Source organism: Pseudophryne corroboree, chromosome 1, assembly GCF_028390025.1.
Source record: "Pseudophryne corroboree isolate aPseCor3 chromosome 1, aPseCor3.hap2, whole genome shotgun sequence".
Taxonomy (NCBI): domain Eukaryota; kingdom Metazoa; phylum Chordata; class Amphibia; order Anura; family Myobatrachidae; genus Pseudophryne; species Pseudophryne corroboree.
Window position 1 is genome coordinate 120,118,278 of NC_086444.1, and position 25,381 is coordinate 120,143,658.

Sequence of the window (25,381 nt, forward strand, 5' to 3'; positions counted from 1 at the left end):
AGTGGGACGAGCGCAGAAGAGCCCCTTGTGGGCTCGCTGCGCTCGCCAAGCCGCTATTTATTTCCCCAAGAGGGAGAATAGTTGTCGGTATCCCGGCACCGGCATGCTGAGTGCCGGGATCCCGACAGCCGGTATATCGAGTTCCACCCAAAATAAAGTCCTCAGTAGGCATCTGTCTGTTTGGCTAATCTCGAGAACTACTGAATGGATTTTGATGTAGTTTTCACAATTCTATAGAGCATTTGTCGAGGAAGGTTTAGGTGTATGAAACATTAATCTATGACAAAAGGAAGGTGAGCAGTAATGATTGTAGTGAGGCAAGTCAGCTCCTATAAATAAGTTATAGTGCCAAAAAAAATAAAAATCAACTTTCCTCATCAGCCTTCTGTGCCACTCCACAGCACGTGCTGCCCCAAGGGTGAGCATGCAAGGTCAGACTGTCTGAAAGAGACTAGGAGACAAGAGACAGAGAGCACTGGAAGCGATGATAGTGCAGGAGATGAACATAAGGAAGGTGGACCCTGCCCGTGAGAGCTTACATGCTAAGAAGAGGGCTGAGTGAATGGAGGGTGAATTTTGGAGAAGAGAAGGTCAGGGGATGAGACAGGAGTGGAGATTTAGGAGAGTACATGTCCACTTGCAGTTGATGAGATGTGCCTGGTCAGCTACACTTACAGTATGTGCCCTTAGAGAAGGACGCAGAGGGCAAGGTGCTTAGGAACAATATCAATGGTATCAGGCCTACAAAGAATCAAAACCTGCCTTGCAAATAAAACCATGTACTATACTCAGGGACGGATCTAGACTTTTCTTTAGGGGGGGGGGGGGGTGTTACTGTTTAATCTTAACTCCTCCCTCTACAGTCCCAACTCCTCCCATCTGCAATCTTAACTCCTCCTCTCTCAATTCTGACTGAACTTTATGAGTGAGACTGAGATAGAGCTTTGTGAGTGTTCTATGTACATGTGACTGTGCTATGGGGTAATTGTATTTATTGGCCCTAGTACCCACACACCAGCAAGTGAGGGGCAAATGCTCTGTAACCCTTGCTCTCCTGGCTCCTCTGTGCTGCTGTGGTATAAGCTGCAGCCCATCGTTCTGCCTCAGGCTCTCCCAGGAGAGCTCTCTTCTGCTCAAAAGTGGGTGTGGCTATGACTGTGTTAGGGGGGGGCGGTCGCCCCCTTCGCCCCCCCCCCCCCCCCCCTAGATCCGGCCCTGACTCTACTCCATAGAACTCAGTTATCTCTATGTGAGTTTCTATTTGTCCTCTGTTATCCTGTTTTTAGTGGATTACAAATGAAAATTATTAACACACCAATGTCCCCATAGCCTCCGAAACTATAATAAAGCATTTTGCTTTTTTTTTTTACTTAATTGCTACATTTATCACCAAATAAACTGTGAAATGTTGTATTTACTGATGTAATCTCAATGACCTGTGGTACTCATCATTGTGGTTTAGTATAGAGAGATGAGTAACCAAGTAACAGGTCTTGACATTGAGGGAGATGACTATATTCTTGGGTAATAAAATAGCAGAAATGATTCTTGTCTCCTGTAATTTAATAGCAATAGTTTTGGATGCTGTGTATCACTGAGCATAGAGTGACCCGACATATACAATGTTCTTCATAGTGATGAAAAATGCGTGGGTCACTTAATCTATGCAATAATGATTCCACATCATACAGTATGCCCAAGTCTCTGGGCTTTGTGTAAATTGTGTAAAACATATTTGTCTTTTTTGTTTGTTTGTTTATAAAGGTTGTTAATGTGCATACACATGGTGCAATGTGCAAATCGCACTGTGTGTTCACAGCTTAAGATACTGATGTGTGCTCCAGTGGGATCGGTATCGCAAGAAAAGGTCTTGACTATATTGTGTACTATCTAGTACAGTGGTCGGGGAACAGGGGTAAATGACCCCAAATGGGGTAAAAATGAAATTCCTGGGGGTAATGGACGGTCGCGCTGCTGAGACACAGCCCTGTCCAGCATTGGCCGGAGCGCGATGTCACACGCTCCACCCTCTCCATCCTGCACTGTGCTCCTGCCTGCCCTGTGTTCCTACCCACGGTGTGACGTGCTGACGTCACACCGTGCTCCCTCACGCCTGCCCGTCCTGCGCTGTCCTGCCCGTCCTGCGCTGCCCGCGGCCCGCCAACCCACACACAGAACTTGAAGTGTTCTGTGGCTGACCGCTGACGGAGTTCCGCAGGACCAGACAGTGGCCCACATAACAGTGGGAAATTCCCACTGACATTACTGAGGTGAGAAGGGACCATCTGTCTGCCAAAAGTCGTGCCCCCCCCCCCTCTTCCCCCCTGCCCTCCTCATTCATCTTTCTCACATTCACTCTGGTGTTTTGGGGATAATGTGTTAATTAACCCATTCATTGACAAAAAATAATTGGCTAAAATAATAATAATAATAATAATAATAATAATATATATATATATATATATATATACACACACACACACACACACACACACACACACACACACACACACACACACACACACACTATCTCAGAAATGCCATATAAACAGTAATAACCAGTATATATGCACAATAATATATGATTTCCTTCCTTTCAAATCAAGGGGGTAACGTCGGCGTATCTAAATATATTTTGAGGTAAAAAGTAAAAAAGTTTCCTGACCACTGATCTAGTACATAGTATAGTCAAAATTGGCACGTAGTGAAAATCTCACATAGTCAGAATCTCAAGTAAAGATAGTCATTATCGGTGAGTCAGGGCTTCGGCGAATTCAGAGGAAATTGCAAAGTCAAAATCGGAGATAGTCATTATCTCACTGTGTGTATGCACCTTTAGAACAGAGAAAAGCATAACATGTTCATCAGGATTTGCCAGTGGTCTGTCACTGATGAAGTCTCTGCTGGTCATTCCTGACTTCCACTTTTATTTATAACATCTCTTTTTTAAGACTGCGAGTGTGCGTAAAGGGATGTTGGGTAAGGCATGTTGAGAGTTGTTGGTGGCACAGCAAATAAGTATATCACCTCCTGAAAGTGGTGCTATGTCTTTTCAGTAAGCAGTGGAAAGATAAGCTTTTTGTGGCGTTATAAGCTAAGAAAGCGGTTTGTCACCAGAGCCACGGAAATGCCTTATGTTATGTATCAAGTAGCAGTAAAACACCTATTATCGCTGAAATCATCCAAAGAAGGTTTACAGTATCTCCTCTTGATAAATCTCCACCTTAATGTCAGTTATTTTGAATGGACCTATTAATTAATAACCAACAGTGGGACTGGTTTCCTGATGTTGGCTATTATCAATAAAGCCTCACCGAGGGATTATCATCTGCCCGGCAATACTGTCCAGTAGCAGTAAGAGTTAACGTACCGCTTCATCAATCAGTATGGGGGGGATTACACGTGTAACTCGGTTGCTGGTTCAAACATGTGCAGTAGAAATGGAGGCCAGGACTTATATATTTTAATAGTGTAATCTATATAATATTTGGTGTCTGTCTTGTCCCCGACATACGCAGTGCTACCACAGTAGAAACCGGACAGACCACCTGGAGGGGACCATTGTACTGGGAATGGGGGTAAGTATATTAGAGAGAGGCGGTGGGAGGAGCGGGGTGGAGCAGGCGCGAGCTGATTGACCCAGCCTATGTTGGATCCATTTACTAGTATTTCAATATAATAGTTTGATATTATAATAATTTAACAGTAATCAAATTTAAAACAAAAGCATTATTAAAATAAATAGATGCAGCAATTTCTATAAATCTGTTATCAACCTGAGAAACCTGGTGAATCACCCGCTGTAATGCTTTAGTACTTTTCGCTTTTTTCTTTTACATTCTTTTTGACAAAAGATACATTTTGTGAAGCCAGCAAGAATAGCAGAAGAAGAGACGAAAAAGAAGAAGAGCGTGGTGGTGGGGGAGCGTTGTTACCTGTTGCTTTTAATCCATACAGGATGATCCCTGCTTTCACATATGACCATTGAGTTTCTTTTTCCTAAGGGACTTTGGTTTTTATCATGCATCCCCTTTATCATGTCACTGAACATCCTCTCCACTTTTCTCTTTATTAGGTACCACCAGTTCTAGACTCTTTTGTCTACTCACACTGGGGCTCATGTAGCGTTGCATGCCAACGGCAATGCATTTTGCATTTACAAACTCTAGCGGAATGGCGGTTGGAGGAGGTGTGTAAGTGCAGTACAGTAAAGGCATTTCATGCTGACAAGACAGATGCATATGCACCAGGGGGCAGGTGCTCGACCACAGGTGCAGACTGTGATTGTTACAATGGAAGCCTGAAGTGTATTTGGTTGCTTATTACTGTTTGTTTTTAAAACACAGTTTTATTAAGAAGAAGGTAAGAGGTACACACACAAGCATTGACATGACACAATCCAACAATTGAGGGCATAACATATTTCAATAGGACAAACCAATGTAGCACTGAAATGGTAAAAGGAGAGATACCAATCCCAATTTCTTCGAAGAGGAGGAAGAAGAAGAAGAAAGAAGAAAGAAGAAGAAGAAGAAGAACTGTCCTGTGTATCACCTATTCTTTATATTATTCATCTGACAATAAACAATTAAAAGGGTTAAACACAACAAAAAAACTTTTACAAAATAAAAGTGCTTCTTCTAAACTGTGCTTCTACTATTAACATGTATATGAGGGCAGATTTATCAACAAATGATATTCTTGTTATCACTCGTTACTAATGAAAAATGGTGCTCCAGCCAATCAGCTCCTGTCATTTTCCAAACACATGACAGTTAGGAGCTGATTGGCTGGAGCACAATTTATAATTTGTAACATTATAAATGTAAAACGTTATAATGTGATAACAAGAATATCACTCGTTAATAAAGCTGGCCCTTAATGTGATATTAAAATTTGACACTATGCTCTACTACATATATTTTTCCTCCGTGCATACCTACCTCTTCTAGTTAGCAGAGGGGTTATGAATATTGTAAAGTAGGCAAGCACTTTAATGTTTGATGGATGAGGTTGATAAATTAGGTCGACAATAATCATGTTGACATACTGTACATAAATGTCAACATGAGAATCACAGCATGGTAGTTATGTCAACATTGAACATTTTGCCATGTTCAGAATGTTGACATTCACCATGTCGAGACGATGAAATGTTGATATTGTCAGAATGTTGACACTATGTTTTTAATGTAAGTCCAATCCCAACCCTAGTGGTAACCGTAACCCTAAAGCTAACTCTGACCATAACGGTAATCCTAACGCTAACCCTAACCATAACGGTAATCCAACCACTATCCCTAGCCGTAATGGTAATCCCAGCGCTAAGCACCCTTACCGTAATGGTAATTTTAATGCAAACCCTAAATCCAATGATAATGTTGACATTTTGACAATCTGTCTGAGAGATGTGCAGAAGCAAGTGCGGGGGGGGGTGCTGTGAAACGCGTTATCACACGCCTGCCCACAATACTCAATACCATGATTTTCAAATCACATAATCAAGCGGAATATGTATGAAATCTTGATTTAGTAAAGCTATCATAATGGTGCACCAGAAGTATAGTAAGTGTATACACGAGTAGTGTAGCAAGCCTCCTTTACATGTTGCCTAATCTGAGTTAGCTGCATCTCCAGTTGTGGCTTTTACCATGGTAAATCTATGGTGGGGGCTCTGTCCCTGGTGTCTAGACCTGGGCTTTCCATGATGATTAGTCTCCAGTGTTTGGCTCAAGTTATTGGGGAGCTACCCAGTTTATAAATATTTTCTATCTTTTGTATACACATTTCAAATTCAAGTCATCAAGTAGATAATGATGATAACATTTAGTATTTAGCTGTATTCTTATTATATTGATTTGCACGTTCTGTCCGGGGCTACGCTGGCCATTACCTCATCATGGGAGAAGTTAAACTTTCTATACTGCAGCACCATCAATGGGATATATCAGCCTTTTCATATAGATAATGGTATGCAAAGGATGTTTAACTATGTACATCTTTAATAACATGTTTTATTTAATGGAATATCTAATGTCCAGTGCTGAAGGGGATTATGAGAGAGAGAGAGAGAGAGAGAGAGCAAGAGAGAGAGAGAGAGAGAGAGAGAGAGAGAGAGAGACACACAGAGAGAGAGATGGGGAGAGAGATAGCAAGATGGTGGTGAAGAGGGGGAGAGAAAGAGTGAAAGAGAGGGAGAGAGACAGATAAAGGAGGGAGAAATAGAGAGAAAAAGAGAGTGAGAGAGAGTGGGAGATGGAGAAAAAGAGGGAGGGGGGAGGAAGAGCAAGAGAGAGGGAGAAAAAGAGAGATGGGGTAGAGGAAGAGAAATAGAGAATGAGAGGGGGAGAGAGAAATAGAAAAGCAGGGGGGGGGAGTCAGAGAGAGGGGTGAAGAGGAAGAGCAAAAGAGAAGGGGAGAGGGAAGGAAAGAGAGATGGGAAAGAGAACGAGAGAGAGGGAGAGAGTAAGAGATTATGGGGCTGATGTATCAAAAATGTGATAAGTTTCTAAAAAAAATTGTCACTTTTCTTGACTTTTTAATTTTTTTACTCGAAGTATGTATAATTTTTTTTCATAAAAAATGTGATTGTGATAAAAGCCCAAAAATGTGATAATTATCGCTCTACTTTTCGGTCATTTTATCGCATTTTGTAAAAATTAAATGAGGTGCGCATGCTCTGTTTCAGAGCCGGACATGCACAGTGAGTTCCTTGGTGGCGTTCCTCACATACCTGACCTACAGCAGTAAAGAATAGCTAGCTTACTATGGGACACTTATTAGAAAAGTGAAAGGGGAGGGAACTTCTACAAAGACAATTCGATTGGTTATTCTAATGACTGTTATAAACATGTTACTAAGATGAAATTCAACTGGCCTTTAGTAGTGTGCTGTTTACTTCCAACAGAACTATTGAGAGTCTCACAAACAAAGCATCTACACACACACACACACACACACACACACACACACACACACACACACACGTATATATATATATATATATATATATATAGATAGATAGACATATATAGATATATATATAGATAGATATATATATATATATATATATATATATATATATATATAGATATATAGAAATAAATATAAATTAGGGAATTTTTACATGTATATAATATAAATTTCAAGCAACCAACATATAGAAAATATTACTACATTTTTAGACTAGTTCGATATAGATATATATATATATACAGGTTGAGTATCCCTTATCCAAAATCTTGGGACCTAGAAGTATTTTGAATATCAGATTTTTCCATATTTTGGAATAATTGCATACCATAATGAGATATCATGACAATGGGACCTAAATCTAAGCACAGAATGCATTTATGTTTCATATACACCTTATACACACAGCCTGAAGGTATTTAATACAATATTTTGAGTAACTTTGTGTATTAAACAAAGTTTGTGTACATTGAGGCATCAGAAAACAAAGGTTTCACTATCTCAGTCTCACTCTAAAAATTCCGTATTTCAGAATATTTGGATATGGGATACTCAACCTGTAAAGTATAATTTAGATAAAGGGAGATATTTTTAGCATATTCTTTTTGTAAAAAAAAGTAAATTTAGAGGTGGAACTACAAGAGCAATCATGGCCTATTGCTAAACTCGCCAGTAAAAGCTGTCGATAAAAGGATATAAAAAGTTAGTCTATTTTCACAATAATCCAATGATACTTAATGTTCCCATTTATTTTCAATAGAAGTTGGAAAAGTTCGAAAACCCCCCTGAAAAGCATAAGTTTACAAAAACAAAAATGATAAATAAAATCAAAAATTTCAGACAATACTTAAAAAATTTGAAAAGTATAGAAAAGTGAAATGTATCTCTTTCTTTAACGCAAATAACTGTTGATACATCAGGCCCTATGAAAGAAACAGAGAGAGAGGTGGGTGGCCGGGGGGGGGGGGGGGGGGGGGAGGGGAGGGAGGGAGAACAAGAGAGATAGAGAGTACGAGCGAGCTGCACACTGGTTGAAGAGGAGTGAAGTACTAAGTACAATAAGTGTCCGGAATGGGGGCTAGCTGTTTGTTACTTTCTGACACTATGATGCTAACAATTAAGGCCCTTGTTTAACTTCAGAGGCTGCTGGATGGAGACCCTTATTTTTCTCCAAAAAGTACTGACAGAACATTTGTCACATAGGCATATAGCATAAATCTGTCTTAAGAGGTTTCACAGCACTAATACCTTCATTGTCACAGTATTCTAGAATTGATGGGTCTTCACGGATGATTGCTGTCAGTGTGTTGACATCGCCATTAGCGGATGCTTGGTATACCACAGTCAAGTCAATCTCTTCTGCTGAATCACCTTCAAATACAAAGGACAAAGCCTTGTTATAGTTTTTTTTTCACCCAAAACAATTCCATTTAGCTATATTTGCAGTAAATGATGACATAAGTTTGCAGATTCCATGTATTTTCCCAGATTTCCTTTACATAGATAGTCACCCCGCATTGTCCCATTCATGTCAGCTGCAGGCTATTCTGCAAGTGAGCTGCAGGCTATTAATCTAGTGAGCTGCAGGCTATTCAGCAAGTGAGCTGCAGGCTATTAATCTGGTGAGCTGCAGGCTATTCAGCTAGTGTTTAGTGGAATAGAAAAGGGATTGCAAAAAAGATCACTGACATTTGCAGATCTGCAATTTCTGCCATTTTGACATTAATGGCGACGGGATCTCATTACATGAGAACCTGGACCAGCCCACCAAAGTGGCCAGCTGCAACTCTTCTTCGTGCTTCTGCCGGAGAGGAGAAACAAAATGTAGTGAAGTATATATCTGTGTTTGAGGCTTTTTTCATTAAACAAAACCTGACACGCCATTGATCCCGTGGGATTCTACATGAAAAACCTCCAATCGCTGCACCTTCAGCAAATAAACTTCAATCTCGGCTCACCAGCCACAACAACAGCGCAATCGCTGCACCTTTAACTAACAAACTACAATATCGGCTCATTAGCCGCAACATCGGCGCAATCGCCGCACCTTCAGCAAACAAACAACAATGGCCCTCATTCCGAGTTGTTCGCTCACTAGCTGCTTTTAGCAGCATTGCACACGCTAAGCCGCTGCCCTCTGGGAGTGAATCTTAGCTTAGCAGAATTGCGAACGAAAGATTAGCAGAATTGCGAATTGAAATTTCTTAGCAGTTTCTGAGTAGCTCCAGACTTACTCAGCCATTGCGATCAGTTTGACGTCACAAACACACCCAGCGTTCGCCCAGACACTCCCCCATTTCTTCAGACACTCCCGCGTTTTTCCCAGAAACGCCAACGTTTTTCCGCACACTCCCAGAAAACGGCCAGTTTCCGCCCAGAAACACCCACTTCCTGTCAATCACACTCCGATCACCAGAACGATGAAAAATCCTCGTTATGCCGTGAGTAAAATACCTAACTTTTGTGTAAAATAACTAAGCGCATGCGATCTGCGTACCTTGCGCATGCGCAGTAAGCGACTAATCGCAGTACAGCGAAAATCGGCAACGAGCGAACAACTCGGAATGACCCCCAATATTGGCTCACTAGCCACAACAGTGGCGCAATCGCTGCATCGTCTGCAAACAAACAACAATCTTGGCTCACTAGCCGCAACATTGGTGCAATCGCCGCACCTTTAACTAACAAACTACAATATCGGCTCATTAGCCGCAACATCAGCGCAATAGCCGCACCTTCAGCAAATAAACAACAATATTGGCTGACTAGCCACAACAGCGGCGCAATCGCTGCATCGTCTGCAAACGACAATCTTGGCTCACTAGCCACAACATCGGCGCAATCGCCGCACCTTTAACTAACGGATTACAATATCGGCATTAGCCACAACATTGGCGCAATCGCCGCACCTTTAACTAACAGGCTACAATATCGGCTCATTAGCCGCAACATCGGCGCAATCGCCGCACCTTCTGTAAACTTACTACTAGATCGGCTCTCTAGACGCAACTGCCACACTGATTACAAACTATTATACTGGCTTCCTGGCTGTAATATAGACTCACTAACCCCTTCCACAGCTCAATAGTCCCTCTACATTTCATTTATCATCACCGCCGTTCAGCCGCATCATCGGCGTGCAGCCGTCTCTCCTGCTTTGAACTCTGAGTGACTATCAGTCACATCATCGGCGTGCAGCCGTCTCTCCTGCTTTGAACTCTGAGTGACTATCAGTCACATCATCGGCGTGCAGCCGTCTCTCCTGCTTTGAACTCTGAGTGACTATCAGTCACATCATCGGCATGCAGCCGTCTCTCCTGCTTTGAACTCTGAGTGACTATCAGTCGCATCATCGGCGTGCAGCCGTCTCTCCTGCTTTGAACTCTGAGTGACTATCAGTCACATCATCGGCGTGCAGCCGTCTCTCCTGCTTTGAACTCTGAGTGACTATCAGTCACAACATCGGCGTTCAGCCGTCTCTCCTGCTTTGAACTCTGAGTGACTATCAGTCACAACATCGGCGTTCAGCCGTCTCTCCTGCTTTGAACTCTGAGTGACTATCAGTCACATCATCGGCGTGCAGCCGTCTCTCCTGCTTTGAACTCTGAGTGACTATCAGTCACAACATCGGCGTTCAGCCGTCTCTCCTGCTTTGAACTCTGAGTGACTATCAGTCACAACATCGGCGTTCAGCCGTCTCTCCTGCTTTGGACGCTGAGTGATTATTATTTGTGTTCAGGTTCTTTTGTGACAATAAAATCACCAATTCTTATTTTGTTATCACTTTGCCCGTGTCTCTCTCCATACAGGTAACTTTGGTCGTCTGTGTACTGACAACTGTAACAGATTCCCACCATAGCCCTAACTGTGCGGAGTTTGTATATTCTCCCTGTACTTGCGTGGTTTCTTCCGGGTACTCCGGTTTCCTCCCACACTCCAAAAATATACTGGTAGGTTAATTGGCTCCCAACAAAAATTAACCTTAGCGTGAATGTGTCTGTGTGTACATGTGATAGGGAATATAGGCCCTCATTCCGAGTTGTTCGCTCGCAAGCTGCTTTTAGCAGCATTGCACACGCTAAGCCGCCGCCTACTGGGAGTGAATCTTAGCTTAGCAAAATTGCGAACGAAAGATTCGCAATATTGCGAAAAGACTTCTCTGTGCAGTTTCTGAGTAGCTCGAGACTTACTCTGCCAGTGCGATCAGTTCAGTGCTTGTCGTTCCTGGTTTGACGTCACAAACACACCCAGCGTTCGGCCAGACACTCCTCCGTTTCTCCAGCCACTCCCGCGTTTTTCCCAGAAACGGTAGCGTTTTTACACACACTCCCATAAAACGGCCAGTTTCTGCCCAGAAACACCCACTTCCTGTCAATCACACTACGATCTCCAGAACGACGAAAAAACCTTGTAATGCAGTGAATAAAATACCAATCTTCATAGCAAATTTACTTGGCGCAGTCGCAGTGCGAACATTGCGCATGCGCAATTAGCGGAAAATCACTGCGATGCGAAGAAAATTACCGAGCTAACAACTCGGAATGACCACCATAGATTGTAAGCTCCACTGGGGCAGGGACTGACGTGAATGGGCAAATATTCTCTGTAAAGCACTGCGGAATATGTGTGCACTATACAAATAACTGGTAATAAATAAATAAATGTCTCTCATCCTGTGTCTCACCATGTTGTAAATTTACTAAGGTAGGAGATTTTTAGAACTGGTGATGTTGCCCATAGCAACCAATCAGATGATATCTATTATCTGCTAGAAGCAGCTAAATAAATGGTAAGTAGAATCTGATTGGTTGCCATGGGCAACATCACCAGTTCTAAAAATCTCCCACCTTAGTAAATTTACCCCCATGTGTCTCATCAGTCTCTTACCATGTGTCTCACCAGTCTCTTACCATGTGTCTCACCAGTCTCTTACCATGTGTCTCACCAGTCTCTTACCATGTGTCTCACCAGTCTCTTACCATGGGGTATATTTACTAAGGTCCCGATTTTGACCGAGATGCCGTTTTTTCTTCAAAGTGTCATCTCGGTAATTTACTAAGCAAAAATCACGGCAGTGATGAGGGCATTCGTAATATTTTGGAAGTCCTAGGAAAAAATCACGAATCAATACACCATCGGTCAAATACGGCTGCAATTTGGTAGAAATCGGGAATTTACTAAAAAGTGCCAAACACAAACACTGCCGACAATTGCCAAACACTGCCGTGATGAAATACAAATCGTGAAAAAGTGCTAAAAAAAACCAGACCTGCTTTTTTATCCCGTGTTTGTATAGGCATGCACGGATCCATGAGATCCGTGCATGTTTTTCAGTGGGAAGGGGTGGGAAATGTTTTAATTTTTCCCAAAAAAAATGCGTGGGGTCCACCCTCCTAAACCAAACCAGCCTCGGGCTCTTTGAGCCGGCCCTGGTTGCAAAAATATGGGGAAAAAATTGACAGGGGTTCCCCCATATTTAAACAACCAGCACCGGGCTCTGCGCCTGGTCCTGGTTCCAAAAATACGGGGGACAAAAAGCATAGGGGTCCCCCGTATTTTTGAAACCAGCACCGGGCTCCACTAGCTGGACAGATAATGCCACAGCCGGGGGTCACTTTTATACAGTGCCTTGCGGCCGTGGCATCAAATATAAAACTAGTCACCCCTGGCCGGGGTACCCTGGGGGAGTGGGGACCCCTTCAATCAAGGGGTCACCCCCCCCCCCAGCCACCCAAGGGCCAGGGGTGAAGCCCGAGGCTGTCCCCCCCATCCAATGGGCTGCGGATGGGGGGCCTATGCGCTCCATTGTAACCAATGGTGGGAACTTTGAGGTCAGCGGTTGACCGAAAGTGACCTCACCGCTGACCACAAAGTTCCCACCATTGGTTACAATGGAGCGCATAGGCGCTACATTGTAACACTGCCATGTGCCGCCTGTCAGACAGTACAGGAGCACACAGCCGATCAGGAGGGTGCCACAACGTGGCACTCCCTGATTGGCTGAAGAAACCCACTTAGACATCAGTCAGAGGGGGTTTCTGGCATTCGGGGAAAGGGGTCCCATGTGAAAACATGGGTCCCCTTTCAGTTCGTGGTCGGGTGTCCCGTTTTTTTATTTTTACAAGTACGTGGATTACAAATGGATTATCCGAGGAGCCCTCTACACTGGATTTGGTGAGTAGGATTTTTTAAACAGGTACACCATGGATTCTACTGGAGAAGAGGACCGACCCTCGTGTGAACATAAGGTAAGTATGTGTATATGGTGGTGTGTATGTATGCATTAAAGTTATACTTTCAAGGTGTGTGTGTAATGTCTTTATTGGGGTATTTTTTTAGTAGTAGTACTACAGGTACCAGCGGGCCCAGTTTTCCGCCGCATGCTGGTACTTGTGGTTCTCCAAGTACCAGCTTGCGGGGGAGGCTTGCTGGGACTTGTAGTACTGCTACTAAAAACAATATTCATTACTTTCAACAAAGGCTATCAGCCCCCCATCCGCAGCCCATTGGATGGGGGGGACAGCCTCGGGCTTCACCCCTGGCCCTTGGGTGGCTGGGGGGGGGACCCCTTGATTGAAGGGGTCCCCACTCCCCCAGGGTACCCCGGCCAGGGGTGACTAGTTGGATATTTGATGCCACGGCCGCAAGGCGCTGTATAAAAGTGACCCCCGGCTGTGGCATTATCTGTCCAGCTAGTGGAGCCCGGTGCTGGTTTAAAAAATACGGGGGACCCCTACGCTTTTTGTCCCCCGTATTTTTGGAACCAGGACCAGGCGCAGAGCCCGGTGCTGGTTGCTTAAATATGGGGGAACCCCTGTCAATTTTTTCCCCATATTTTTGCAACCAGGGCCGGCTCAAAGAGCCCGAGGCTGGTTTGGCTTAGGAGGGGGGACCCCACGCAATTTTTTTTTTAAGTTTAAACATTTTTTATTTTTTTTACAAGGTGCACAATGAAGCCCTGCACGGATCTCTCAGATCCGGCCGAGATTCATTGTATTAAAGTCGGCAGTGTTTTACAAGTCACTCACGTAAAACACTGCCTAAAAAAACGAATAACATCGACATCGGAAAAACCGAAAATGCAGAATACGGCAGCTTAGTAAATTAGTCGTAATCAATTCAAAAAGTTGCATATTTACACTTTCGATGTCATTCGTGATTGAACTTTGACCTCAAACAGGAAAATACGATTCTTAGTAAATTTACCCCCATGTGTCTCATCAGTCTCTTACCATGTGTCTCATCAGTCTCTTACCATGTGTCTCACCAGTCTCTTGCCATGTGTCTCACCAGTCTCTCCATGGGGGTCATTCCGAGTTTTTCGCTCGCTAGCAGATTTTAGCAGCATTGCACACGCTAGGCCGCCGCCCTCTGGGAGTGAATCTTAGCTTAGCAGAATTGCGAACGAAAGATTAGCAGAATTGCGAATAGAAAATTCTTAGCAGTTTCTGAGTAGCTCCAGACTTACTCCTACACTGCGATCAGCTCAGCCCATTTCGTTCCTGGTTTGACGTCACAAACACGCCCTGCTTTCGGCCAGCCACTCCCCCGTTTCTCCAGACACTCCAGCGTTTTAGCCTGGCATGCCTGCGTTTTTCCGCACACTCCCGGAAAACGGCCAGTTTCCGCCCAGAAACACCGACTTCCTGTCAATCACACTCCGATCACTTCAACGATGGAAATTCTTCGTTCGGACGTGAGTAAATCTAAGTTTTGAGCTAAAATTCCATGTACCATGCGCATGCGCATTTTCGCCTTAATTGCTCCTTTGCGAAAATCGGCAACGAGCGAACAACTCGGAATGACCCCCCCATGTGTCTCGTCATGTGTCTCACAATGTATCTCACCAGTCTCTCATCATGTGTCTCACCAGTCTCTTACCATGTGTCTCACCAGTCTCTCGTCATGTGTCTCACCAGTCTCTTGCCATGTGTCTCACCAGTCTCTTGCCATGTGTCTCACCAGTCTCTTGCCATGTGTCTCACCAGTCTCTTGCCATGTGTCTCACCAGTCTCTTACCATGTGTCTCACCAGTCTCTTGCCATGTGTCTCACCAGTCTCTTATCAATGTGTCCCACCAGTCTCTTACCATGTGTCTCACCAGTCTCTTACCATGTGTCTCACCAGTCTCTTACCATGTGTCTCATCAGTCTCTCGCCATGTGTCTCACCAGTCTATTATCAATATGTCTCACCAGTCTCTTACCATGTGTCTCACCAGTCTCTTACCATGTGTCTCACCAGTCTCTTGCCATGTGTCTCACCAGTCTCTTACCATGTGTCTCACCAGTCTCTTACCATGTGTCTCATCAGTCTCTTACCATGGGGTATACTATATTTACTAAGGTCCCGATTTTGACCGAGATGCCGTTTTTTCTTCAAAGTGTCATCTCGGTAATTTACTAAACTCAAATCACGGCAGTGATGAGGGCATTCGTATTTTTTGGGTAGTCCATGAAAATAATTACGAATGAATACACCATCGGTCAAAACGCGGCTGTTTAAGTATGAATCTCGGTCATTTACTAAGAAGTGCAAAGCAAAAAAAAATAAAACACTGCCGTGAAAAATTACAACTCGTAAAAAAGTGCTAAAAAAAAAACAGACCTGCTTTTTTAATCCGTGATTGTATAGGCATGCAGGGATCCATGAGATCCGTGCATGTATATCAGTGGGAAGGGGTGGGAAAGTGGTTATTTTCTAAAAAAAAATTGCGTGGGGTCCCCCCTCCTAAGCATAACCAGCCTCGGGCTCTTTGAGCCGATCCTGGTTGCAGAAATATGGGGGGAAAATTGATAGGGGTTCCCCCATATTTAAGCAACCAGCATCGGGCTCTGCGCCTGGTCCTGGTTCCAAAAATACGGGGGACAAAAAGAGTAGGGGTCCCCCGTATTTTTAAAACCAGCACCGGGCTCCACTAGCTGGACAGATAATGCCACAGCCGGGGGTCACTTTTATATAGTGCCCTGCGGCCGTGGCATCAAATATCCAACTAGTCACCCCTGGCCGGGGTACCCTGGGGGAGTGGGGACCCCTTCAATCAAGGGGTCCTCCCCCCCCAGCCACCCAAGGGCCAGGGGTGAAGCCCGAGGCTGTCCCCCCCATCCAATTGGCTGCGGATGAGGGGCTGATAGCCTTTTGTGAAAATGAAAAGATATTGTTTTTAGTAGCAGTACTACAAGGCCCAGCAAGCTTCCCCCGCATGCTGGTACTTGGAGAACCACAAGTACCAGCATGCGGCGGAAAAACGGGCCCGCTGGTACCTGTAGTACTACTACTAAAAAAATACCCAAAAAAAGACAAGACACACACACCTTGAAAGTAAAGATTTATTACATACATCCACACAAACATACAAACATACTTACCTATGGCCCCACGCAGGTCGGTCCTCTTCTCCAGTAGAATCCAAGGGGTACCTGTTGAATAAATTATACTCACCAGCTCCAGGGTCCAAGGCTCCTCGTAGCATCCATTTGTAATCCACGTACTTGAATAAAATAAAAAAACGGAGACCCGAGCCACGCACTGAAAGGGGACCCATGTTTGCACATGGGTCCCCTTTCCCCGACTGCCAGAAACCCACTCTGACTTCTGTCTAAGTGGGTTTCTTCAGCCAATCAGGGAGCGCCACGTTGTAGCACCCTCCTGATCGGCTGTGTGCTCCTGTACTGACTGACAGGCGGCACACGGCAGTGTTACAATGTAGCGCCTATGCGCTCCATTGTAACCAATGGTGGGAACTTTCTGCTCAGCGGTGAGGTCACTTTCGGTCAACCGCAAGGCAGAAAGTTCCCACCATTGGTTACAATGGAGCGCATAGGCGCTACATTGTAACACTGCCGTGTGCCGCCTGTCATACAGTACAGGAGCACACAGCCGATCAGGAGGGTGTTACAACGTGGCGCTCCCTGATTGGCTGAAGAAACCCACTTAGACAGAAGTCAGAATGGGTTTCTGGCAGTCGGGGAAAGGGGACCCATGTGCAAACATGGGTCCCCTTTCAGTGCGTGGCTCGGGTGTCCGTTTTTTTATTTTATTCAAGTACGTGGATTACAAATGGATGCTACGAGGAGCCTGGGACCCTGGAGCTGGTGAGTATAATTTATTCAACAGGTACCCCTTGTATTCTACTGGAGAAGAGGACCGACCTGCGTGGGGCCATAGTTAAGTATGTTTGTATGTTTGTGTGGATGTATGTAATAAATCTTTACTTTCAAGGTGTGTGTGTCTTGTCTTTTTTTGGGTATTTTTTTAGTAGTAGTACTACAGGTACCAGCGGGCCCGTTTTTCTGCCGCATGCTGGTACTTGTGGTTCTCCAAGTACCAGCATGCGGGGGAGGCTTGCTGGGCCTTGTAGTACTGCTACTAAAAACAATATCTTTTCATTTTCACAAAAGGCTATCAGCCCCCCATCCGCAGCCAATTGGATGGGGGGGACAGCCTCGGGCTTCACCCCTGGCCCTTGGGTGGCTGGGGGGGGGGACCCCTTGTTTGAATGGGTCCCCACTCCCCCAGAGTACCCCGGCCAGGGGTGACTAGTTGGATTTTTGATGCCACGGCCGCAGGGCACTATATAAAAGTGACCCCCGGCTGTGGCATTATCTGTCCAGCTAGTGGAGCCCGGTGCTGGTTTTAGAAATACGGGGGACCCCTACTCTTTTTGTCCCCCGTATTTTTGGAACTAGGACCAGGCGCAGAGCCCGATGCTGGTTGCTTAAATATGGGGGAACCCCTGTCATTTTCCCCCCCATATTTCTGCAACCAGGGTCGGCACAAAGAGCCCGAGGCTGGTTATGCTTAGGAGGGGGGACCCCACGCATTTTTTTCCTCCGTTTTACAGTGTTTATTTAAAAAAAAAAAAAATGAACCCCAGCACGGATCACACAGATCCGGCCGAGATTCATTTTGAAAAAGTCGGCAGTGTTTTGCTAATCACTGCCGTAAAAAAGGTAAAAAAAACACGAATGACATCGACATCGGAACAAATGAAAAATCCGAATACGACAGCTTAGTAAATTAGTCGTAATAAATTCAAAAAGTTGCAGTTTTACACTTTCGATGTCATTCGTGATTGAACTTTGACCTTTTTCCGAAAATTACGAATGTTAGTAAATATACCCCCATGTGTCTCACCAGTCTCTTACCATGTGTCTCATCAGTCTCTTACCATGTGTCTCACCAGTCTCTTACCATGTGTCTCACCAGTCTCTTGCCATGTGTCTCACCAGTCTCTCATCATGTGTCTCACCAGTCTCTTACCATGTGTCTCACCAGTCTCTTACCATGTGTCTCACCAGTCTCTCGTCATGTGTCTCACCATGTCACTCATCATGTGTCTCACCAGTCTCTTACCATGTGTCTCACCAGTCTCTTGCCATGTGTCTCACCAGTCTCTTACCATGTGTCTCACCAGTCTCTTACCATGTGTCTCACCAGTCTCTCGCCATGTGTCTCACCAGTCTCTTACCATGTGTCTCACCAGTCTCTTACCATGTGTCTCACCAGTCTCTTACCATGTGTCTCACCAGTCTCTTACCATGTGTCTCACCAGTCTCTCATCATGTGTCTCACCAGTCTCTTACCATGTGTCTCACCAGTCTCTTACCATGTGTCTCACCAGTCTCTCGTCATGTGTCTCACCATGTCACTCATCATGTGTCTCACCAGTCTCTTACCATGTGTCTCACCAGTCTCTTGCCATGTGTCTCACCAGTCTCTTACCATGTGTCTCACCAGTCCCTTACCATGTGTCTCACCAGTCTCTTACCATGTGTCTCACCAGTCTCTTACCATGTGTCTCATCAGTCTCTCGCCATGTGTCTCACCAGTCTCTCGTCACGTGTCTCACCATGTCACTCATCATGTGTCTCACCAGTCTCTTACCATGTGTCTCACCAGTCTCTTGCCATGTGTCTCACCAGTCTCTTACCATGTGTCTCACCAGTCTCTTACCATGTGTATCACCAGTCTCTTACCATGTGTCTCACCAGTCTCTCGCCATGTGTCTCACCAGTCTCTTACCATGTGTCTCACCAGTCTCTTACCATGTGTCTCACCAGTCTCTTACCATGTGTCTCACCAGTCTCTCGTCATGTGTCTCACCATGTCACTCATCATGTGTCTCACCAGTCTCTTACCATGTGTCTCACCAGTCTCTTACCATGTGTCTCACCAGTCTCTTACCATGTGTCTCACCAGTCTCTTACCATGTGTCTCACCAGTCTCTTACCATGTGTCTCATCAGTCTCTCGCCATGTGTCTCACCAGTCTCTCGTCATGTGTCTCACCATGTCACTCATCATGTGTCTCACCAGTCTCTTACCATGTGTCTCACCAGTCTCTTGCCATGTGTCTCACCAGTCTCTTACCATGTGTCTCACCAGTCTCTTACCATGTGTCTCACCAGTCTCTTACCATGTGTCTCACCAGTCTCTCGCCATGTGTCTCACCAGTCTCTTACCATGTGTCTCACCAGTCTCTTACCATGTGTATCACCAGTCTCTTGCCATGTGTCTCACCAGTCTCTTACCATGTGTTTCACCAGTCTCTTACCATGTGTCTCACCAGTCTCTTGCCATGTGTCTCACCAGTCTCTTGCCATGTGTCTCACCAGTCTCTTACCATGTGTCTCATCAGTCTCTTACCATGTGTCTCACCAGTCTCTTACCATGTGTCTCACCAGTCTCTCGTCATGTGTCTCACCATGTCACTCATCATGTGTCTCACCAGTCTCTTACCATGTGTCTCACCAGTCTCTTGCCATGTGTCTCACCAGTCTCTTACCATGTGTCTCACCAGTCTCTTACCATGTGTCTCACCAGTCTCTCGCCATGTGTCTCACCAGTCTCTTACCATGTGTCTCACCAGTCTCTTACCATGTGTCTCACCAGTCTCTTGCCATGTGTCTCACCAGTCTCTTACCATGTGTCTCACCAGTCTCTCATCATGTGTCTCACCAGTCTCTTACCATGTGTCTCACCAGTCTCTTACCATGTGTCTCACCAGTCTCTCATCATGTGTCTCACCAGTCTCTTACCATGTGTCTCACCAGTCTCTTACCATGTGTCTCACCAGTCTCTCGTCATGTGTCTCACCATGTCACTCATCATGTGTCTCACCAGTCTCTTACCATGTGTCTCACCAGTCTCTTGCCATGTGTCTCACCAGTCTCTCACCATGTGTCTCATCAGTCTCTCGCCATGTGTCTCACCAGTCTCTTACCATGTGTCTCACCAGTCTCTCGCCATGTGTCTCACCAGTCTCTTACCATGTGTCTCACCAGTCTCTTGCCATGTGTCTCACCAGTCTCTTACCATGTGTCTCATCAGTCTCTTACCATGTGTCTCACCAGTCTCTTACCATGTGTCTCACCAGTCTCTTACCATGTGTCTCACCAGTCTCTTGCCATGTGTCTCACCAGTCTCTTACCATGTGTCTCATCAGTCTCTTACCATGTGTCTCACCAGTCTCTTACCATGTGTCTCACCAGTCTCTTACCATGTGTCTCATCAGTCTCTCGCCATGTGTCTCACCAGTCTCTTACCATGTGTCTCACCAGTCTCTCGCCATGTGTCTCACCAGTCTCTCGCCATGTGTCTCACCAGTCTCTTGCCATGTGTCTCACTAGTCTCTTACCATGTGTCTTATCAGTCTCTTACCATGTGTCTCATCAGCCTCTTACCATGTGTTACCATGTGTCTCATCAGTCTCTTACCATGTGTCTCATCAGTCTCTTACCATGTGTCTCATCAGTCTCTTACCATGTGTCTCATCAGTCTCTTACCATGTGTCTCACCAGTCTCTTACCATGTGTCTCACCAGTCTCTTACCATGTGTCTCATCAGTCTCTTACCATGTGTTACCATGTGTCTCATCAGTCTCTTACCATGTGTCTCATCAGTCTCTTACCATGTGTCTCATCAGTCTCTTACCATGTGTCTCACCAGTCTCTTACCATGTGTCTCACCTGTCTCTTACCATGTGTCTCATCAGTCTCTTACCATGTGTCTCATCAGTCTCTTACCATATGTCTCACCAGTCTCTTACCATGTGTCTCACCAGTCTCTTACCATGTGTCTCACCAGTCTCTTACCATGTGTCTCACCAGTCTCTTACCATGTGTCTCATCAGTCTCTTACCATGTGTCTCATCAGTCTCTTACCATGTGTCTCACCAGTCTCTTACCATGTGTCTCAGCAGTCTCTTACCATGTGTCTCACCAGTCTCTTATCAATGTGTCTCACCAGTCTCTTACCATGTGTCTCACCAGTCTCTTACCATGTGTCTCACCAGTCTCTTATCAATGTGTCTCACCAGTCTCTTACCATGTGTCTCACCAGTCTCTTACCATGTGTCTCACCAGTCTCTTACCATGTGTCTCACCAGTCTCTTATCAATGTGTCTCACCAGTCTCTTACCATGTGTCTCATCAGTCTCTTACCATGTGTCTCACCAGTCTCTTACCATGTGTCTCACCAGTCTCTTGCCATGTGTCTCACCAGTCTCTTATCAATGTGTCTCACCAGTCTCTTACCATGTGTCTCACCAGTCTCTTACCATGTGTCTCCCCAGTCTCTTACCATGTGTCTCACCAGTCTCTTGCCATGTGTCTCACCAGTCTCTTATCAATGTGTCTCACCAGTCTCTTACCATGTCTCACCAGTTTCTTACCATGTGTCTCACCAGTCTCTTACCATGTGTCTCACCAGTCTCTTACCATGTGTCTCACCAGTCTCTTACCATGTGTCTCACCAGTCTCTTGCCATGTGTCTCACCAGTCTCTTATCAATGTGTCTCACCAGTCTCTTACCATGTGTCTCACCAGTCTCTTACCATGTGTCTCACCAGTCTCTTACCATGTGTCTCACCAGTCTCTTACCATGTGTCTCACCAGTCTCTTACCATGTGTCTCACCAGTCTCTTACCATGTGTCTCACCAATCTCACCAGTCTCTTGCCATGTGTCTCACCAGTCTCTTACCATGTGTCTTGCCCTGTGTCTCACCAGTCTCTTACCATGTGTCTCATCATGTGTCTCACCAGTCTCTCATCATGTGTCTCACCCTATTTCTCACCATGGGCCTAATTCAGATCTGATCCCAGCAGCAAATTTGTTAGCTAATGGGCAAAACCATGTGCACTGCAGGGAAAGGGGGGGGGGGATGTAACATGTGCAGAGAGATTTAGATTTGGGTCGGTTATATTGTTTCTGTGCAGGGTAAATACTGGCTGCTTCATTTTTACACTGCAATTTAGATTTCAGTTTGAACACACCCCACCCAAATCTAAATCTCTCCGCATATGTTATACCAGACCCCCCACCCCCCCCCCTGCAGTGCACATGGGGCCTTATTCAGAGTTGATCGCAGCAGCAAATTTGGTAGCGGTTGGGCAAAACCATGTGCACTGCAGGGGGGGAGGGGGGGGGGGCAGATATAACATGTGCAGAGAGAGTTAGATTTGGGTGGGGTGTGTTCAAACTTAAATCTAAAGTGCAGTGTAAAAATATAGCAGCCAGTATTTACCCTGCACAGAAACAAAATAACCTACCAAAATCTAACTCTCTCTGCACGTTATATGTGCCACACCTGCAGTGGACATGGGGGGTCATTCCAACCCGATCGCACGCTGCAATTTTTCGCAGCGGTGCGATCGGGTCTGAACAGCGAATGCACCGCGACCACAATGCGCAGGCACGCCGCTGCCCGGCGAAGGGAAACGCCGGGCAGCGTGGGACCTTATGAAGAAGGCGATCGCAGCAGCAATCGCAAGGTGACTGACAGCAAGAAGGCGTTTCTGGGTGTCAACTGACCGTTTTCTGGGAGTGCCATGGAAAAGGCAGGCGTTTGCAGGGCGGGTGTCTGATGTCAATTCCGGGACCTAACAGGCTGAAGTGATCACAGTGGCTGAGTAAGTTCAGAGCGACTCAGAAACTGCACAAAAACTTTTTGTACAGCTCCCCTGCACAAGCGATTGCACACTTGTTGTGCTAAAATACACTCCCCCGTAGGCGGCGACTATTTAATCGCACGGCTGCAAAAAACTGCTACCGTGCGATCAACTCGGAATGACCCCCATGGTTTTGCCAAACTGCTAACAAATTTGCTGCTGCGATCAGATCTGAATTAGGCCCCATGTGTCTCACCAAGTGCCTCACCCTGTCTCTCACCCTGTGTCTCGCCATGAGGCTCACCATGTCTCACTATGCGTATCACCTTGTTTTACATGTCTCTCACCATGTGTCTCACCATGTCTCACTATGCCTATCACTTTGTGTCTCACCATGTCTCACTATGCCTATTACTTTGTGTCTCACCATGTCTCACTATGCCTATCACTTTGTGTCTCACCATGTCTCACTATGCCTATCACTTTGTGTCTCACCATGTATCACTATGCCTATCACTTTGTGTCTCACCATGTCTCACTATGCCTATCACTTTGTGTCTCACCATGTCTCACTATGCCTATCACTTTGTGTCTCACCATGTCTCTCACCGTGTCTCACTATGCCTATCACTTTGTGTCTCACCATGTCTCTCGGCAAGTGCCTCATCATCATGTGTGTCACTGTGTCTCACCATGACTCTTACCATGTCAATAGTGATGAAATGTTGACTGTTTTTAATGTGAGTCTATCCCTAACCTTAATGGAAACCGAAACCCTAAAGCTAACCCTAATAACGTTGACATTTCATATATCGACATTCTGCCCATGCTGACATTTTACAGCTGTCGACATATATGCTGTCAACATTTTAAGCCTGTTGGCGTCATAAATTATGAATGTCATCGTTACCAATGTCACCTTCATGACTACATCCCGTTATTTTATCTACTTTCTTAAATAGGATTAATGTTCTGTTTTGTTTTACCAGACTCTGGATATCATTATTTTCCATTTTCCACAGAGCGTTTTAAGTGGTACTCAGCACCATACTGGCATACAAAAGAACCCATGGCCAGAAAAGGGTTTGTGGGGAACTCATAGCAACTAACTTGGTACCTATGGTTTCACTGCGTGCTTGGAAATAGATGCGGATCTACACCTGTAGTCCGAGGTGGATGCATCCATGTGTCCGCTTGTCAAACCAGCCGTCAAGATTATCAGCACATATTTGCATCAGCCCTATCCTTGGTGCAAGAGATCCTTGCAAAATCAGCTGGTGATCTTAATACTTTCGCCATCAAAAAGTCCACAATTCCAAAGAGGGACATCTGTGCGCGCGAAGCACGCGGCCGCCAAAAAGGGGTGCGGTCTATAAAAAGGGGGCATGGCTTAGTTTTCGTCACTGAGGGGGCATGCTGGCATGCCCCCTCTCCTCCTGTCTCCACTGAATAGACGCTGTGCGCATGCACACAGCATCTATTTACCGCTGCTTTGCTAAGCAGAGCAGCGAGTGCAGGAGCCTTCCAACTGCCCCCCCCCCCCTCCGCAGGACACTGCGGCCCGTAGGTGGGACAGCGAAGCAGTCCCTAAAAAACAGGACTGTCCCGCGAAAATCGGGACAGTTGGGAGGTATGATATGGGCGTGAACTTTTCTTGTGTGAGAAATCCCCATTACATCTCTTCAGTCATAAGTGTAAATGGAAACAAAATGTGCACAATACTGCAATGCCCTCACTTATGTACGCTCAGTACTGGAAGATGCGCAGTGCGAAAACATGCAAGATACTATAGGCTCCACCCACAGGCACATTTTAAGCATCAACGCCATAGTCTCCTCCTTGTGTAGTGATCATGCACCCGTACTGTCTCTCTGCATCTCACGTACATAGGTGTGCGCAGGATTTCCACAGGGGTGCCGCTCTGGGACTCCCCCTGCCTCCTCCAGGATATTTGGGGAGATGTATGAAGCACTGAAAAGACGGATGCCAGTCTGAGGGGTTGGGGCGCAGTGTTGGAGCAACACTCTCCAGTGGCAAACGCAGGATTTGCATGAGGGGGTTTCCAGAACTGGAGCCAATCACGGGGGTGGGGACTGAGGTGACCCAGTATATGCTGGGTCCGTAAAACTAGTGTGTCTGTGTGTGTGTGTGTGTGTATATATATATATATATATATATATATATATACACACACACATACATATACATAGCATATTAAGCATGCATACATACATATATATATATATATATATACACATACAGTACACATATATATATATATATATACACGTATATATATCATGTGTGTGTGTGTGTGTGTGTGTGTGTGTGTGTGTGTGTGTGTTTATATGAATGTATATACATGTGTATATATGTATGCACATGGATATATATGTACTATAATTAAAATAAAGTAAACTTTTATTGCACTTACAAGTGCCACCAGGAAGACAGCAGGCTGCAGAGGATGCTAGACAGCCATTAATAATACTCATGCAGCTAAAAAAAAAAAAAAAAAAA

At 45.2% G+C, this 25,381-nt stretch overlaps 1 protein-coding gene across 1 annotated transcript in view; it reads right to left on the reverse strand.

Annotated features, from left to right (window-relative positions):
* ANKRD55 (ankyrin repeat domain 55) overlaps window positions 1-25,381 on the reverse strand; it is a 315,713-nt gene that overhangs the window by 178,910 nt on the left and 111,422 nt on the right. Inside the window, exon 2 of the mRNA XM_063947702.1 lies at window positions 8,221-8,343. Coding sequence (XP_063803772.1) covers window positions 8,221-8,343 — 123 coding nt within the window. The remainder of the gene's footprint in view (window positions 1-8,220; window positions 8,344-25,381) is intronic.